Raw genomic sequence first — 17,348 nt, 5'->3', positions numbered from 1 at the left:
CTATTTGCATATCTCCTTTAGTGAGCTGTCTGTTCAGATCTTTTGCCCACTTTTTAATTGGGTTATTTTCTTATCTTTCAAATGGTTATTTGTATATTTTGGGTACAAGTCTTTTATCAAATGTGTTTTGAAAATATTTTCTTACAGTCTGTGGCTTATCTTTTCATTCTCCTAACAGTGTCTTTTGCAAAATAGAAGTTTTAAGTTTCAACAAGTCAAATTTTTAAATATTCTTTCTTTTCGGATTGTGCTTTTGGTGTTGTATCTAAAAAGTTTTGCCAAACTCAATTTCACCTAGATTTTCTCCTATGTTATTTTCTAGCATTTTTATGGTTTTGTGTTTTACATTTAGGTCTTGTCCATTTTGAGGTTTTGTGTGTGTGTGTGTGTATGTGTGTGTGTGAAAAGTACAAGGTCTGTGTCTAGATTCACTTTTTTTCCATGTGGATGTTTAGTTTCAGCACAATTTGTTGAAAAGACTATACTTTCTTCATTGTCTTTACTCATTTACCAAAGATCAGTGAATTCTATTTGTGTGGATCTATTTTATTCCACTGATTTCTTTGTCTGTTCTTTCACCAATACCACACTGTCTTAATTACTGCAGCTTTATAGTAAGCCTAGAAGTCAGGTAGTGTCAGTTCTCTGACTTTGTTCTTCTCAGCAAGCCTTTTAACCTCCATGATTCTTGGTTTCCTCATCTGTAAAATGAGGACATCTCTCTTATTAGTGAGGATTAGAGATAATACATGAGGGTATTTCAAAAAGTTTGTGGCAAAATAAAATTCAAAGTTAATATGAATCTTTCCATGAACTTTTTGAAGCACCTTCATATATATAAAGTGGCTAGCACATCACAGGTGCATAATAAATTATATTATCATTACCAACTTGAGGTATTGTATTCTTTTTTTTTTTTGACCGGTAAGGGGATTGCAACCCTTTGCACAGTGTTGTCCGTACCAGTGAGCGCACCGGCCATCCCTATATAGGATCCGAACCCGCAGCCTCTGTGCTATCAGCACCACACTCTCATGAGTGAGCTACGGGGCCAGCCCGAGGTTTTGTATTCTAAAATGTTTTTAATTATTTCAAAGTAGAAATAATGAAATATTTAATATGAATCACAATATAATGTTCATTTCACATCTTGGTTAATTCTGTTGGCGTTTTCTTAGTTTAATAATTTCTTACTATCCATGTGATTGGAAGTTATTTTTTCAGAGTGATTGTTCTAAGTGGATACACATAGGACCAAATGTCAGGAGAGCTGGGTTCCGATCCTGGCTCTGGAACTTTTTAGCTGAGTACATTGGTTAGAATGCTTTCATCTGCAAGGACCATCAGGGCTAGCTAAGAGCATCTTTAACAATATGATGGTTCCTATCTCATTTAACAAGGAGTCCCAAGGTCAGGCATTTCTAGGTCCAGTTCATTCAGAACTCAGTACAGTCATCAAAATCTCAGGGGCTTTCCATTTTTTCCTGGCAAGGTCTCTGCTACCTGCAGCGTGTTGGTGAGGTCTCCTCTTTTGTGCCAAGATGGCTATTGTAGCTCAAAGCATGGCACATAGACATGACAAAATTGTGAGGCATTTCTTCCAAATGTCACTTTCATTGCCATTCATCCGAGGACCGCCTTTCCCCAGAAGCCCTTCAGCAGACTTCCCCTTCATTGTTCAGATCTGGGCCTCATGCCTGTCCTCAACCTGTCCTCAAACTAATTCGGGCACCTCAGATAAACCACTCGTGGGCTATGCAGGGCCCATCTTCCTGAACAAATTACTACCTGACACCCAAATTAACTCAGGCTCTGTTAGCAAGAAGAGGGAGAAAATGGATGTTGGGTAAGGCAACCAGCACCGTTGACCACTCACTCTCTGTGACCTTGGCCAAGCCTCTTAACCTACTTGAATTTAGTTTAGCTGTCTATAAAAGAACTGTTACAGATTGAGTACTTTGAACTGTGCACCAGGATGGGTGTTTGGTATGTATTATTCATTTAATCTTCACAACAACCCTCTAGTATAAATTCTGTTATTACCCCCATTTGACAGATGTAAAAAGTTAAGTGATTTATTCACAGTCACAAATTCATAAGCAATATTGCTGGAAATTATAGATCTTTTCTGCACTAAAATTGCAGAACTATATAGATTAACATAAAATACACAAACACAAAAAATTTGCATAAGATATGGCAGGGCATGGAACAGTTTAATAATGTCCAAATATAATTGCCTCCAGGAATTCTATGATGAGTGGCCGGTCAAGCTTGGAGAAGTCGAGCCTTATAGAGGCCCAAAGACACCAGATGGCAGGGTAAGTGTGAACATCTTCCTTGCTATCCATGCCTGTATCAGGTGCTAAAACACAGAGGCTGCAGAGCATTGAGGAAAAAGCCCTGGCCTGGGAAGTTCTGGGGTCTAGTCCTGTCACTTTCTGTGGGACGCTGGAGTAGTAGAAAGAGCACAGGACAAGGAGTTTGAGGTCCAAGTCTCCAGCTCCGCCCTGAGCCAGCTGGGCTTGCTTTCACTCTCATGTAACCTCTGTTTCCTTTTCTGTAAAGCCAGAGCTTGGTAGATCAGTGGTTTGCAACAGGCAGGGATACAGCAGAGCCACCTGCACAGCTTTAAACACACCAGTGTCCGGTCCTTCTTCAGACCTGCTGGACTGCAATCTCCAGGAAAGGCTTGAGTCTGATTGACTTTCCCCCTTGACTGCAAGCTTCATGAGGGCCGGAACTGTTATTGTTTTATTCACCACTGTATCCCCAGCACCCAGGATAGAGAAATCAATGGGATGAAATGTGCCCAGGCCTTGGTTTCTTCGATGCCCCATAAAATAGACAGACTAGTTCTCAAGTCCCTTCCAGCTTTGACAACATATCCACCAAATCCTGTTTCTGAGGTCCCTGGACAGATAAGCCAGTGCAGGAGGGGGTTAGGTGCAGATGGGAACAATGCACATGATTGGTTCCGATGACGTTATTAACGTGAAGTATTTCTGGACAACAAAAAGGGATCAGTTAAAAGTAAAAACAAACAGACCAGCTGATGATGTGTGAGCTAAAGATACCCCACAAAAGCTGTTTGGGTGAATTCAACTTTTTTTAAAATAAAGTTTGTTCAGCTTTGGGCATGTAGGTTAATAGTCAATAATATTTCTTGTTTTATAACAAGCCTGTAAACAGGATATGAGGAGTAGTTTGATGATTTATATAATAAGAAAAATGAGGTTGGGGGAATAAAGTACTGTTTATAAGTGTTTAGAGTATAAGTTCTTTAGTGAAAAATGTTTTCTTTCAGAAATAATGTTATTCTCATAATCTACCACTTCTCTCTTAGGAAGTTGTCTTTTATAAAGTCATTGATTACATTTTACACGGAAAAGAAGAGATCAAAGTGATCCCGTGAGTACTGTCATGCAGCAGCCATGGGAGCTGCCATTTCGTTTTTGCACAGGCTGCATTTCTCCATGTAGCAATGACTTTCTGTCTTCTAATCTTCCCCAAGGACACCTCCTGCAGATCACTGGACACTCGTCAGTGGGTTGCCAACGTATGTTGCTGAAAATGGATTTGTAAGTTATGGAACAAATTCTAATTTTCAATAATATTGCATGAAACTCTTATTAGCTAAGGGATAGATACAATTGTGAAAGCGAGCAGCACACACCAGGTGAGGGTGAGACGACCACTTCCTTTGGCACAGGACATAGGAGAGGAGAATCTTGTCAGTAGAATGTAGGTTAACTGGAAACGTCTAAATTCGACATGAAAATATTTAGTCAATGTGAAAAGGATTCATCCATCCCTCAACTTCTGACTGTTCAGCCACACAAAGATGTCCTTTGCAAGTCAACAGCTATGGTTCATGCTAGGTTTAGTTCTATCTCAAGTACCTTGGTCAAGTTTTGGAAGTATGAAAGGGAGACACAGAGAGGGAGAGGTGAACATGGAGTTGAAAGCCTGGGCCTCTAGGATCCTGACCCATCTGTAAATGTTCTCTGGAGTATTTGCCCAGGCCTCAAGTTCTCCATCTTCTCCATAAAGCAGACAGACTAGTTCTCAAGTCCCTTTCCCCAAAGTATGGACTAAAACAAATTTTGCTGATGGGATGTCCAGAAAAGTGGACATAATCTGCTTTTTGCCTCTTCAAAACTTGAAGGATGCTCAGCCTTTCGAGTAATGTAATACATTCAAGTTAGATCATAAAATTAATGGATGGCACAAAAGATTCCTTAAATTCTTAGGCTATATTTGCTTATAAAAACTTCGAAAGATTTTCACATTTTCTTCATAAAAGTACTACAAAAATAGTTGATGTGGTTCAAATACTCTTAGAAAACACTTATCTTGGGGCTGAGGGGCTGGCAGGGTTTGGTATGGTGAGTGGGGAACCTACTCAGACCTTCCCCTCGAGATTGTTAGATTTTCCAAAATTTCATGAGCAGGTTGTTAAGCTGTTGGCAGCTTGAAACTCCCCATGGTGGGAATATTTACACCATGGAAATTGGCAACTGATATAAATCAGGGTTTTCCCCAACCCCTGGCCAGGAGAGTTGATTTCGCCAGCACCCTCTCTGGAGATCACAGTTCTGATTTCATCTTATGAATTTGAACAAATCACTTAACCTCTTTGGGCTCCCATTTCTTCAACTTTAAAAGGAAGTGGAATAAGTCAGGCACAGAAAGAGAAATATCACATGTCCTCACTCGTAAGTGGGAGCTAAGAAAGAAAGGTCACAATAGTACGTTGAAATTTCAAAAGGAGAGAACAGAACTGTGGTTACTAGAAGTTGGAAAGGGGGAGCAGGGTTAGCAAGAAATTGGTTAAGGGTCACAAAGAATGATTATGTTTTGTAAAGATGAGTATACTAGTTGTCCTGATTGGATCATCACATATTGTACACATATACTGATATTCAACTCTACACCCCACAAATATATATAATCAATTATGTTTCAATCAAAAAAATAATAATAAAGTGAAACCTCGAGGTCCCTTCTAGCTTTAAATCACTAAGATTCCTTCTAGCTTTAAAATGCTGTGATTTTAAGTATCTAACATAACTTTAGTGTGAAGAAAAGTATGGTCTTTTATTAAGACCCATTTGTGGATATGACCCAAGGTATATGTTATTCAACATGACTAAAAATGCAATGATTCCCTGTCCTTATGGATGTCAGCAATAGTCTCTGAATTCCAGCAATTAGGTGATGTCTCACAGTGAATCTTTACTTTGGAGCAACTGAAAGGCTATTTGGGCTTTTCCTCCTGCCCCTTAGCCACCTTCCTCTAGCCTGGATCCCATTTTAGGAAGAAAAAGAAAGCCAGCAGCCCCAGCGTTGCTGCTCACGCCTGCTCCTGCTCCTGCTCCTCGGCTTTTCTGCTCAGCTGTCTCCTGTTCTTGCTGAACAGCCAGCTGCTCTGAATTTGAAGGGGATTCCTTAGAGGCTGGGAGAGTAGGAAGGAGCAGAAATGGTGCCAAATGTCATCTGATGACTTAATTAGCAGAAGAGAAGCCAACTTCAATGGGTTGTTAGCCAGTATGGCCTGGCAGGCCCAGTGTGAACAGTTTGCCTGCAAGCAGCCAAGAGCTATGTTAGAACCTCTCACTCCTGACGCCTGCTTTCTTATTCAGCTCTGCGGGCTTCAGTGGTTCCACCACACGTGTTTCAGGACTTTTGTCTCCTCTTGCTTTGCAGATTTGTAACATGCTGAATGCCCCTGCAGACGAATACTTCACATTTCAGGTAACTGCGCCCTTGGCCGGGCCTCACCTCTCAGGGCTGGGGTGGAGGGTGGATGCTTTCCCCTGCCCCCATCCCCAGGGTCTGCCTTATGCTCAGGTGTGCCTGGCAGACACACGCAGGGCCCATGTCCCACTCATCCTGGCTGGGCCAGTGGCCACCGAATAGCATATTCTTCAGTGAAGGAGAAGAGGATGGGGAGGAAAAGAAGTATCAGAGAGAAGAGGACAGGGGGCCCTGCCACTCCTCCACTCTTTCCCACTCCTGGTCATCTAGTGACAACAGCAGTGCCTGGCACACCACTGGTGCTCAGTAAATGTTCTTTGCATGAATGACTGGCTGGATACATCCTGTGGCCTGAATCCAGCCCTGGAGGTAGCTTTCTCAGCGGCCCTTCCCTGCAGCTTATTGCAACTGTTAAATCTTAAAGGTCCTTGGAGCCTCCTGTGCTGTTAGACATGGCTTTACCCTTCGTCTCCAGCATGCAGAGACCCACCTCCTGCAGAATCCACCTCCACTTGCCACCAAAGCCCCTGTGCCAGCCCTCCATATGCTGACCTAGCCAGCCTGCTTCTCCCCTCCCTCACGGCTTTCTGCTTGGACCTGGCGACAAGACTTGGGGGCTCATCCCTTCCTTTCCCAAGTGCATCTAGTCCACTGGAAGAGCCATCCTTTTGTCTCTGCCACCTCCTCCCACACACGTCACCTCTGCCACCTCTTTCCTCACCTGTCACCTCTGCCACCTCCATTCACATGTCACACCCTCCCCACCTGTCATCCCCACCTGTCATCTCTGTCACTCCCTTTCACCTGACCCTTGGAGATAAACTGGCATTTGGTTCTGCAGTTTCTTCTCTTCTGCCTTCTGGCAGTTGTTGTTCTGTGTCCTGTGTTTAACAAATGTCTGGTGCGAGCTCTAAGCCTGGTCAGGAATAGAGATTGCCCTCCCTGGCAGGCACAGTTAGTGTCTTTCTTTCTGTCATACACACAGAGCCCCTTCTATTCCTGGATGGCAAAGCTGGCCTCCCGGGGTGTGAGCGGTGCATCCCCAGCATTAGAGCAAACCATGCCCAGGGAGGCCCGTGCCACTGGCTCAGCTGCATACACCTGCCTGCATGTCACTTTGCCTGCTGGCATGGAAATGTGCAAACACAGTCTGGTTGCATTTGCTCCAGCTCCTTCCTCCTTGCACTTGAAGCCTACAGTGACCATGCTGTGTCCAGCCCTGACCCCCGTGTTGCCAGATCCAAGCAATTGGATGCCAGGAAAGAAGGCACAGGCAGGAAAAGGGGAACAATGATTTTTCTAAAGTGACTGAACCTCAAGAGGTCACTGTGGAAATAGGGAGTGGGAACAGAGCTAGTCCAGGAGAACCACGGCTGCTCTCTGAAGTTTGAGGGATCGGGCTTTCTCTTGTGCCATGCTGTGGTCACTGCAGGAGTAGCCACACAAGTTCTCTGATCACCTTGGCAGAGAAGAGGCCAGGGACCTCTGGGGCCTTGGGGAGTCCCCACTATGGGATAAACCTCAAGTCCATAGGGATTTCCCAGTTCTCCAGGAAACGTCAGTGTGTTGCCCATGAAGATGTGGCTTCTCAGATCTCCAGCTGCAGGAAATGTAACCACCCAGTGGCTGATGTGCTCAGAAACCCATGGTCACATTTGTACTACGGCCACACTCTCCATGGCCACTCACAGCCGGTAACTGAGTGTGGCAGGGACACTAAAGCAGGCCCATTCCTGAGAGACAGCTAGATGCCTCTGACTGTCAACTTTCTCCCTAGGCATCCCTAGCAGCCCTGCAAACTGTCTAGACCTGCACCGTGTCTAAGGTGTTTCCAGCCAACCTTCTATCCTCCCTCTGTCCTTAGCCCGGGTCAGGACTGCATCTCGAGCCCATGACTCTCTCAGCCCCTAAGGCTCCCTCCATTTTCCCTCACAAGCACTGCCTGGGTTTCATCCACAGAGCAGACTCAGGATAGGGTGCCTGCCTCCCTAGACCACCACCTTCCATTTTCTCTCTACCTGCTCATGTTCTCCCAATTCCCTTCTGCACCCGAGAAGTTTGAGGGAAAAGCCAATGATTTAAAATGAGCTTCTGCCAGAGAAAGGCTGCAAAGGCAGCAGCTTCTCAGACGCATTCCTTGGGGGCATGATGTGTTAGTTTCCTATCGCTGCTTGGTGACTTAAAACAATACAAATGTATTATCTTACTGTTATGGAAGTCAGAATTCTAAAATGGGTGCTATTAGGCTAAAATCTAGGTGTTGGCAGGACTGTGTGTTTTTCTGGTGGCTCTAGGGAGAGAATCCATCTCCTTGCCTTTTCCAGCTTCTAGATGCTGCCCACATTCCTGGGCTTATGGCCCCTTCCATCTTCAAAGCCAGCAATTATATTACTCTTAACCTTGCTTCTGTTTTCATGTCTCCTTCTCTGATTCTGACTCCAACCTCTTTCCTAACTTTAAGGATCTTTGTAATTACATGGAGTCCACCTGGAAAATCCAGGATAACTTCACTATGTTAAAGTCAGCTGATTAGCAACCTTAACTCCATCTGCACCTTTAATTCCCTTTTGACTTGTAAGATAATATGTAAGTATTTATAGGTTCCAGGGATTAGGATGGGGACATCTGGGAGGAGGGGCATTGTTCTGCCTACCACAATGTTCTTTAAAGTGGACTAATAAAGTGGGGGTTATTTAATATTAATTAAAGTGATCCTAATTCACAGGGGAAAAGGTACACAGATTTTTCTCAGTTTTAGGTTTTTGTCCTATTAATTTTTCTTAAATCTTAGGTTCTTTTATCACATTTCTGTCAACAAGCTCTAATTAATGGCAAAATGCATTAATATAAATAGGCGGCAAATGAATATTTTCTAAAATACTGAGAAGCAGTCAGTAAAGCTTAGTTTGGAAGCTGTAAAGAAATATACATTAGTACTTATAGTTGTGAAGTTATTTTGCACGCATATTTCTTGCTGTTGATTTTTTCCCTAATCTGTGTGATGGTGTTTGAGAACACTGTGGGCTGTATCTTTTTTCTAAGGCTTTGACCATTGGGACACATAAATTCAGGTTTGGATTCTCTGCTTTTCATTCCAACTATAAAGACTGGGAATAAGTAAGAAACAAGTTACTTGACTTACTTGTTTACATAATAAACAATTGTTTATTGAGTACCATGATATGCTCAGCACTGTTTCATTGCTTAGGTGAAATTTAACAGTTTATGAAATTATCCCTGCTCTTTGGTAAGTTTAAAATTATTTTCAGAGACAAAAATCAACAATTCTAAGCACTTAGGAAATATTTAAATGCTAAATTGTGTGGTCCAGGCTATAAGGGATGTTGGAATTCAAAAAAAGAAAAGTTACATATAGATTAGAAAAGTTGGAGAAGGCTTCCTAGGAGAAACTTAACATGGACCAAAACTTAACATGGACCTCTCAGGGTGACGAAATAAGCCAAGGGGAGGCTTAAAGAACAAATTCTAATGTGGTGTGTTGAGTGCTTGGTTGCCTTTGCCTTAGCTACATACTGTTACACAACTGTTGCATGTGTTACACGACAATAGTTACTCTGGGGGAAACTGGGTGAAGGGTACATGGAAGCTCTTTCTACATTTCTTTTGCAACATCCTCTAAATCTATAATCATTTCAAAGTAAAAAGGTTTTAAAAGTAACCAAAGTTCCCTTATTGTTTGTAGAAAGGACCTGTAGATGAAACTGGCTGGGTCATTAAAAATGTCTTGTCCCTGCCTATTGTCAACAAGAAAGAAGACATTGTAGGAGTAGCTACGTTTTACAACAGGAAGGATGGAAAACCTTTTGATGAACATGATGAATACATTACTGAGGTAAGTGCAATAATAAATTAATGGAAGTAAATGAAACTTGCTAAATAAGGGAATATGGATGCATACTTATCTATGATTCTGGAATGGTATTTTGAAGGGCAATTAAGACACGAGTCACACATGATCATAATCAATTATTGTTATGTCATTTCTGTTTCCTGACTTATGAATTGCAACATTTTTTTAAACCAAAGTATAAAATTTTAGCTTAACCAAAATTCTTTACAATGCTAGGAAAATGGGAAAGATTTCTACCTCTTTCTGCCTCTTGTCCCTTCTGTTCCCTCTCATCCTTGTTCTCCTCCCCAGCCCTCTACTTTTTAGGTCCTGCTTTATTCTAGTGGTATTTGCAATCTCTCTTCTCTAATAAAGTATTCATGGTGCATAGTGCACTTTGAAAAGCGAGGGCTTAGCCAATTTTATTGTCTGGGGCTGATTATTTTAGTACATCTTTTCTTAGATTAAAGTAAGGAACTGGGTTGTCGATGGTGAATGGGAGGCTGACTGAAGGAATGCATGCAGATGGTGGCCTCCAATCAATTTTTCTTTAACTTTAGAGAATCTGAATCATCTCTTATACATTTCAGACTCTCACACAATTTCTTGGATGGTCGCTTTTAAATACTGACACCTATGAGAAAATGAATAAGCTAGAAAACAGAAAGGACATTGCTCAGGAAATGCTCATGAACCACACCAAAGCCACTCCTGATGAGATTAAGTCTATTTTGGTAAGTGAGGACATTATGTCCTGTGGACATTAGGTGGTATATAGCTTCTGGAAATCACCTAATTACCCAGGGGTCTGACAAATGAGAATAGGCTTAGTTCTGGACTAATGAAGGGGACATGGAGAGGGAGGGGCTTGAGGAGGACCTTAATGGCCCCGTGACACAAGCCCTAAGTGGGTGTATAGGCTGCATGGTTGGAATAGCACTTTGTTAGAAATAGCTCTTGGGTCTGTAGGAGCTGAAGCAGTGACATCTACACTCAAGTGTGTTATCAGGATAAAAATATTTCCAGGAAGAGAAATGTATCAGTCAGCTATTGCCATCTAATGCTGCACCAGCACCAGCACATGTCAGTGGCATGCGGTAATAAGCATCTGTCTCTCACTCGTGCATTTGTGGNTGTCAGGAAAGAAGGCACAGGCAGGAAAAGGGGAACAATGATTTTTCTAAAGTGACTGAACCTCAAGAGGTCACTGTGGAAATAGGGAGTGGGAACAGAGCTAGTCCAGGAGAACCACGGCTGCTCTCTGAAGTTTGAGGGATCGGGCTTTCTCTTGTGCCATGCTGTGGTCACTGCAGGAGTAGCCACACAAGTTCTCTGATCACCTTGGCAGAGAAGAGGCCAGGGACCCCTGGGGCCTTGGGGAGTCCCCACTATGGGATAAACCTCAAGTCCATAGGGATTTCCCAGTTCTCCAGGAAACGTCAGTGTGTTGCCCATGAAGATGTGGCTTCTCAGATCTCCAGCTGCAGGAAATGTAACCACCCAGTGGCTGATGTGCTCAGAAACCCATGGTCACATTTGTACTACGGCCACACTCTCCATGGCCACTCACAGCCGGTAACTTAGTGTGGCAGGGACACTAAAGCAGGCCCATTCCTGAGAGACAGCTAGATGCCTCTGACTGTCAACTTTCGCCCTAGGCATCCCTAGCAGCCCTGCAAACTGTCTAGACCTGCATCAGGGACACTAAAGCAGGCCCATTCCTGAGAGACAGCTAGATGCCTCTGACTGTCAACTTTCTCCCTAGGCATCCCTAGCAGCCCTGCAAACTGTCTAGACCTGCATCGTGTCTAAGGTGTTTCCAGCCAACCTTCTATCCTCCCTCTGTCCTTAGCCCGGGTCAGGACTGCATCTCGAGCCCATGACTCTCTCAGCCCCTAAGGCTCCCTCCATTTTCCCTCACAAGCACTGCCTGGGTTTCATCCACAGAGCAGACTCAGGATAGGGTGCCTGCCTCCCTAGACCACCACCTTCCATTTTCTCTCTACCTGCTCATGTTCTCCCAATTCCCTTCTGCACCCGAGAAGTTTGAGGGAAAAGCCAATGATTTAAAATGAGCTTCTGCCAGAGAAAGGCTGCAAAGGCAGCAGCTTCTCAGACGCATTCCTTGGGGGCATGATGTGTTAGTTTCCTATCGCTGCTTGGTGACTTAAAACAATACAAATGTATTATCTTACTGTTATGGAAGTCAGAATTCTAAAATGGGTGCTATTAGGCTAAAATCTAGGTGTTGGCAGGACTGTGTGTTTTTCTGGTGGCTCTAGGGAGAGAATCCATCTCCTTGCCTTTTCCAGCTTCTAGATGCTGCCCACATTCCTGGGCTTATGGCCCCTTCCATCTTCAAAGCCAGCAATTATATTACTCTTAACCTTGCTTCTGTTTTCATGTCTCCTTCTCTGATTCTGACTCCAACCTCTTTCCTAACTTTAAGGATCTTTGTAATTACATGGAGTCCACCTGGAAAATCCAGGATAACTTCACTATGTTAAAGTCAGCTGATTAGCAACCTTAACTCCATCTGCACCTTTAATTCCCTTTTGACTTGTAAGATAATATGTAAGTATTTATAGGTTCCAGGGATTAGGATGGGGACATCTGGGAGGAGGGGCATTGTTCTGCCTACCACAATGTTCTTTAAAGTGGACTAATAAAGTGGGGGTTATTTAATATTAATTAAAGTGATCCTAATTCACAGGGGAAAAGGTACACAGATTTTTCTCAGTTTTAGGTTTTTGTCCTATTAATTTTTCTTAAATCTTAGGTTCTTTTATCACATTTCTGTCAACAAGCTCTAATTAATGGCAAAATGCATTAATATAAATAGGCGGCAAATGAATATTTTCTAAAATACTGAGAAGCAGTCAGTAAAGCTTAGTTTGGAAGCTGTAAAGAAATATACATTAGTACTTATAGTTGTGAAGTTATTTTGCACGCATATTTCTTGCTGTTGATTTTTTCCCTAATCTGTGTGATGGTGTTTGAGAACACTGTGGGCTGTATCTTTTTTCTAAGGCTTTGACCATTGGGACACATAAATTCAGGTTTGGATTCTCTGCTTTTCATTCCAACTATAAAGACTGGGAATAAGTAAGAAACAAGTTACTTGACTTACTTGTTTACATAATAAACAATTGTTTATTGAGTACCATGATATGCTCAGCACTGTTTCATTGCTTAGGTGAAATTTAACAGTTTATGAAATTATCCCTGCTCTTTGGTAAGTTTAAAATTATTTTCAGAGACAAAAATCAACAATTCTAAGCACTTAGGAAATATTTAAATGCTAAATTGTGTGGTCCAGGCTATAAGGGATGTTGGAATTCAAAAAAAGAAAAGTTACATATAGATTAGAAAAGTTGGAGAAGGCTTCCTAGGAGAAACTTAACATGGACCAAAACTTAACATGGACCTCTCAGGGTGACGAAATAAGCCAAGGGGAGGCTTAAAGAACAAATTCTAATGTGGTGTGTTGAGTGCTTGGTTGCCTTTGCCTTAGCTACATACTGTTACACAACTGTTGCATGTGTTACACGACAATAGTTACTCTGGGGGAAACTGGGTGAAGGGTACATGGAAGCTCTTTCTACATTTCTTTTGCAACATCCTCTAAATCTATAATCATTTCAAAGTAAAAAGGTTTTAAAAGTAACCAAAGTTCCCTTATTGTTTGTAGAAAGGACCTGTAGATGAAACTGGCTGGGTCATTAAAAATGTCTTGTCCCTGCCTATTGTCAACAAGAAAGAAGACATTGTAGGAGTAGCTACGTTTTACAACAGGAAGGATGGAAAACCTTTTGATGAACATGATGAATACATTACTGAGGTAAGTGCAATAATAAATTAATGGAAGTAAATGAAACTTGCTAAATAAGGGAATATGGATGCATACTTATCTATGATTCTGGAATGGTATTTTGAAGGGCAATTAAGACACGAGTCACACATGATCATAATCAATTATTGTTATGTCATTTCTGTTTCCTGACTTATGAATTGCAACATTTTTTTAAACCAAAGTATAAATGAAATTATCCCTGCTCTTTGGTAAGTTTAAAATTATTTTCAGAGACAAAAATCAACAATTCTAAGCACTTAGGAAATATTTAAATGCTAAATTGTGTGGTCCAGGCTATAAGGGATGTTGGAATTCAAAAAAAGAAAAGTTACATATAGATTAGAAAAGTTGGAGAAGGCTTCCTAGGAGAAACTTAACATGGACCAAAACTTAACATGGACCTCTCAGGGTGACGAAATAAGCCAAGGGGAGGCTTAAAGAACAAATTCTAATGTGGTGTGTTGAGTGCTTGGTTGCCTTTGCCTTAGCTACATACTGTTACACAACTGTTGCATGTGTTACACGACAATAGTTACTCTGGGGGAAACTGGGTGAAGGGTACATGGAAGCTCTTTCTACATTTCTTTTGCAACATCCTCTAAATCTATAATCATTTCAAAGTAAAAAGGTTTTAAAAGTAACCAAAGTTCCCTTATTGTTTGTAGAAAGGACCTGTAGATGAAACTGGCTGGGTCATTAAAAATGTCTTGTCCCTGCCTATTGTCAACAAGAAAGAAGACATTGTAGGAGTAGCTACGTTTTACAACAGGAAGGATGGAAAACCTTTTGATGAACATGATGAATACATTACTGAGGTAAGTGCAATAATAAATTAATGGAAGTAAATGAAACTTGCTAAATAAGGGAATATGGATGCATACTTATCTATGATTCTGGAATGGTATTTTGAAGGGCAATTAAGACACGAGTCACACATGATCATAATCAATTATTGTTATGTCATTTCTGTTTCCTGACTTATGAATTGCAACATTTTTTTAAACCAAAGTATAAAATTTTAGCTTAACCAAAATTCTTTACAATGCTAGGAAAATGGGAAAGATTTCTACCTCTTGTCCCTTCTGTTCCCTCTCATCCTTGTTCTCCTCCCCAGCCCTCTACTTTTTAGGTCCTGCTTTATTCTAGTGGTATTTGCAATCTCTCTTCTCTAATAAAGTATTCATGGTGCATAGTGCACTTTGAAAAGCGAGGGCTTAGCCAATTTTATTGTCTGGGGCTGATTATTTTAGTACATCTTTTCTTAGATTAAAGTAAGGAACTGGGTTGTCGATGGTGAATGGGAGGCTGACTGAAGGAATGCATGCAGATGGTGGCCTCCAATCAATTTTTCTTTAACTTTAGAGAATCTGAATCATCTCTTATACATTTCAGACTCTCACACAATTTCTTGGATGGTCGCTTTTAAATACTGACACCTATGAGAAAATGAATAAGCTAGAAAACAGAAAGGACATTGCTCAGGAAATGCTCATGAACCACACCAAAGCCACTCCTGATGAGATTAAGTCTATTTTGGTAAGTGAGGACATTATGTCCTGTGGACATTAGGTGGTATATAGCTTCTGGAAATCACCTAATTACCCAGGGGTCTGACAAATGAGAATAGGCTTAGTTCTGGACTAATGAAGGGGACATGGAGAGGGAGGGGCTTGAGGAGGACCTTAATGGCCCCGTGACACAAGCCCTAAGTGGGTGTATAGGCTGCATGGTTGGAATAGCACTTTGTTAGAAATAGCTCTTGGGTCTGTAGGAGCTGAAGCAGTGACATCTACACTCAAGTGTGTTATCAGGATAAAAATATTTCCAGGAAGAGAAATGTATCAGTCAGCTATTGCCATCTAATGCTGCACCAGCACATGTCAGTGGCATGCGGTAATAAGCATCTGTCTCTCACTCGTGCATTTGTGGGTTGACCAGGCTTTGACTGAACTTGGCTGGACTTGGCTGTGGTTTTGGTTTGCTCTATGTGTCCCTCATCCTTTCTGGACCAGCAGCTACCTGATTGATGTTGTTCTCACAGTGATTCCGGAAGCACCAAAGAACAAGCACAACTGTGCCAGCATACCTCAAGCCTTTGCCCACATCGCATTCACTAAAATTCTCACTGGCCAAAGCAAGTCACATGACCAAGACCAACATCACGATGATGCGGGAGCAAATGGATTCTAGTTGACAGTGTTCTAATCACCACGACGGGAAGGGGAAATGTCACATGCTCACCATCTCTTTTCCTTTTATTTCCCCAGCTTTTAGAGTGTGTGTGTAGGTGTAGTTTTGCTGGGATGGTTTTTTGTTCTGTTTTGTTTTTTTGGTTTTGCTGGGTAGTTTGAGAGTTAAGAGGAATTTGATTTAAGAGTTTGAGATATTAAAGATGAGAAGGTCTAGAGGAAGAATAAAGGGAAATTGCTATAAGCTAATAGAAAAGCAGATGTAAGTTGCTCATTTTTCTCTTTCATTCTCACCTACATACAAACAACCCACAGCTCTTCTTTTTTAAGACAGCTACTGTTACATTTTTGAGGAATAGAGAAATTATTATATAAGATTGTTTCCTGGGTAAAAATCTTCATAATCAGGTGCTGTAGGTTTTCTTTGTGTCTAGAATGTCTCTTTGTCATAGAAGTCATCTGAGCATGTTTTAAGTATATCTTACCTGATTTTAATAGCAGAGGAATCAAATCTTCCTAGGAATTTCACATCTCAATTTGCTTTTACATTTTAGAAATTTAAAGAGAAGTTAAATGTAGATACAATTGAAGACTGTGAAGAAAAACAACTTGTCAAAATTTTGGTAAGTGTTTTCCTTCTATCCTGAATGCCTTTTTCATAAAATATATTAGGACGTGCTTTCTCATTTTTCAAGTAAATGAGTTTCCTCTTCCCTGACACCTTTCATGGCTAAAAAGAAAGGAGATTTATTCTAGAGACTGATCTTCTGATTCCCTGCTTTTCTCCATCTTTGTCCCCTACAGTTCAGTGCACACAGATCGCTGAGAATCACCACTGCACTGTCCTACTGCGAAGGGACTTCAGGCACATTATCTGGGGATATCACGGCTTTGGTTGTGTCCAGTCTACTGTTAAACCCACTCAATAAGTTCCTAATTTCAGAAATTCTCTTTTTCAGATCTAGAATGTACATTTAATTCTTTCTTTAAGGCTCCAACTCTGTTAAAACTTTTCATTTTTAAAATCTATTCTGACTATCTTCTATTGTTAAAAATTTATTTGTCATAATTATTTTAAAGTAACCATCTCAATACCTGAATCGCCTATAGGTCTGGCTCTACTATCTTTTTTTATACTTAGGTTTCAATTATTTGATCCTGTTTTAAGGCATGCTTTATGGTATTTTAATTAAAAACCAGATATTGTGGATAAAAACTTGTAGGGGCTCTGAGTGGTATTATTGTTCTGCAAAGAGGGTTAGATTTTCTGCTGGCAGGTGAAGAGAGTTGGTTTTAGATTTTGTTAGGGACAGTCTTTTTCAGTCTGCTCTTACTGCTAGGGTGGAACCCTATTTCTAGCATGTGACTCTTCTGGGAGCCCATGAGATCCTGGGATATTTACCAAGACCCCCAGACCTTGAATTCCATCTGATTGAAATTGAAATAACATCCCATTTAACCCCCTCACTGATGGCTGCACTCTGTTTTCTACTGCCCCTTTACGATCTGTGGTGTAAGTGTTCTTTCTAAACTAAGACACGTTGACTGTTTCACCTTCCCCCTTCCCATCTTTCATGGGCTCTGTCCTTCCATAGAGCTGTTGACCTCTGACCCTTTTTTTGAGGGCTCAGTTCCCACCCTCCACGTTTTCAGGTCACCTGAGCCTCTCCTTCCTCCCACTTTCCTTGGCTCCTCC

The 17,348-nt window shown here is 41.5% G+C and overlaps 1 protein-coding gene across 1 annotated transcript in view; it reads left to right on the top strand.

The window, feature by feature from the left end:
- The window catches only part of PDE6C (phosphodiesterase 6C, cGMP-specific, cone, alpha prime), a 52,080-nt gene that overhangs the window by 9,464 nt on the left and 25,268 nt on the right, over positions 1–17,348 (top strand). The window contains exons 5-11 of the mRNA XM_008588834.1: positions 2,247–2,321; positions 3,347–3,411; positions 3,515–3,581; positions 5,710–5,757; positions 9,464–9,613; positions 10,201–10,344; positions 16,207–16,275. Of these exons, the coding sequence (XP_008587056.1) occupies positions 2,247–2,321; positions 3,347–3,411; positions 3,515–3,581; positions 5,710–5,757; positions 9,464–9,613; positions 10,201–10,344; positions 16,207–16,275 (618 nt within the window). The remainder of the gene's footprint in view (positions 1–2,246; positions 2,322–3,346; positions 3,412–3,514; positions 3,582–5,709; positions 5,758–9,463; positions 9,614–10,200; positions 10,345–16,206; positions 16,276–17,348) is intronic.

The sequence above is a fragment of the Galeopterus variegatus genome, unplaced genomic scaffold (genome assembly GCF_000696425.1).
Source record: "Galeopterus variegatus unplaced genomic scaffold, G_variegatus-3.0.2 Scaffold5056, whole genome shotgun sequence".
Classification (NCBI taxonomy): Eukaryota; Metazoa; Chordata; class Mammalia; order Dermoptera; family Cynocephalidae; genus Galeopterus; species Galeopterus variegatus.
This window is presented reverse-complemented; position numbering and strand designations above follow the sequence as displayed.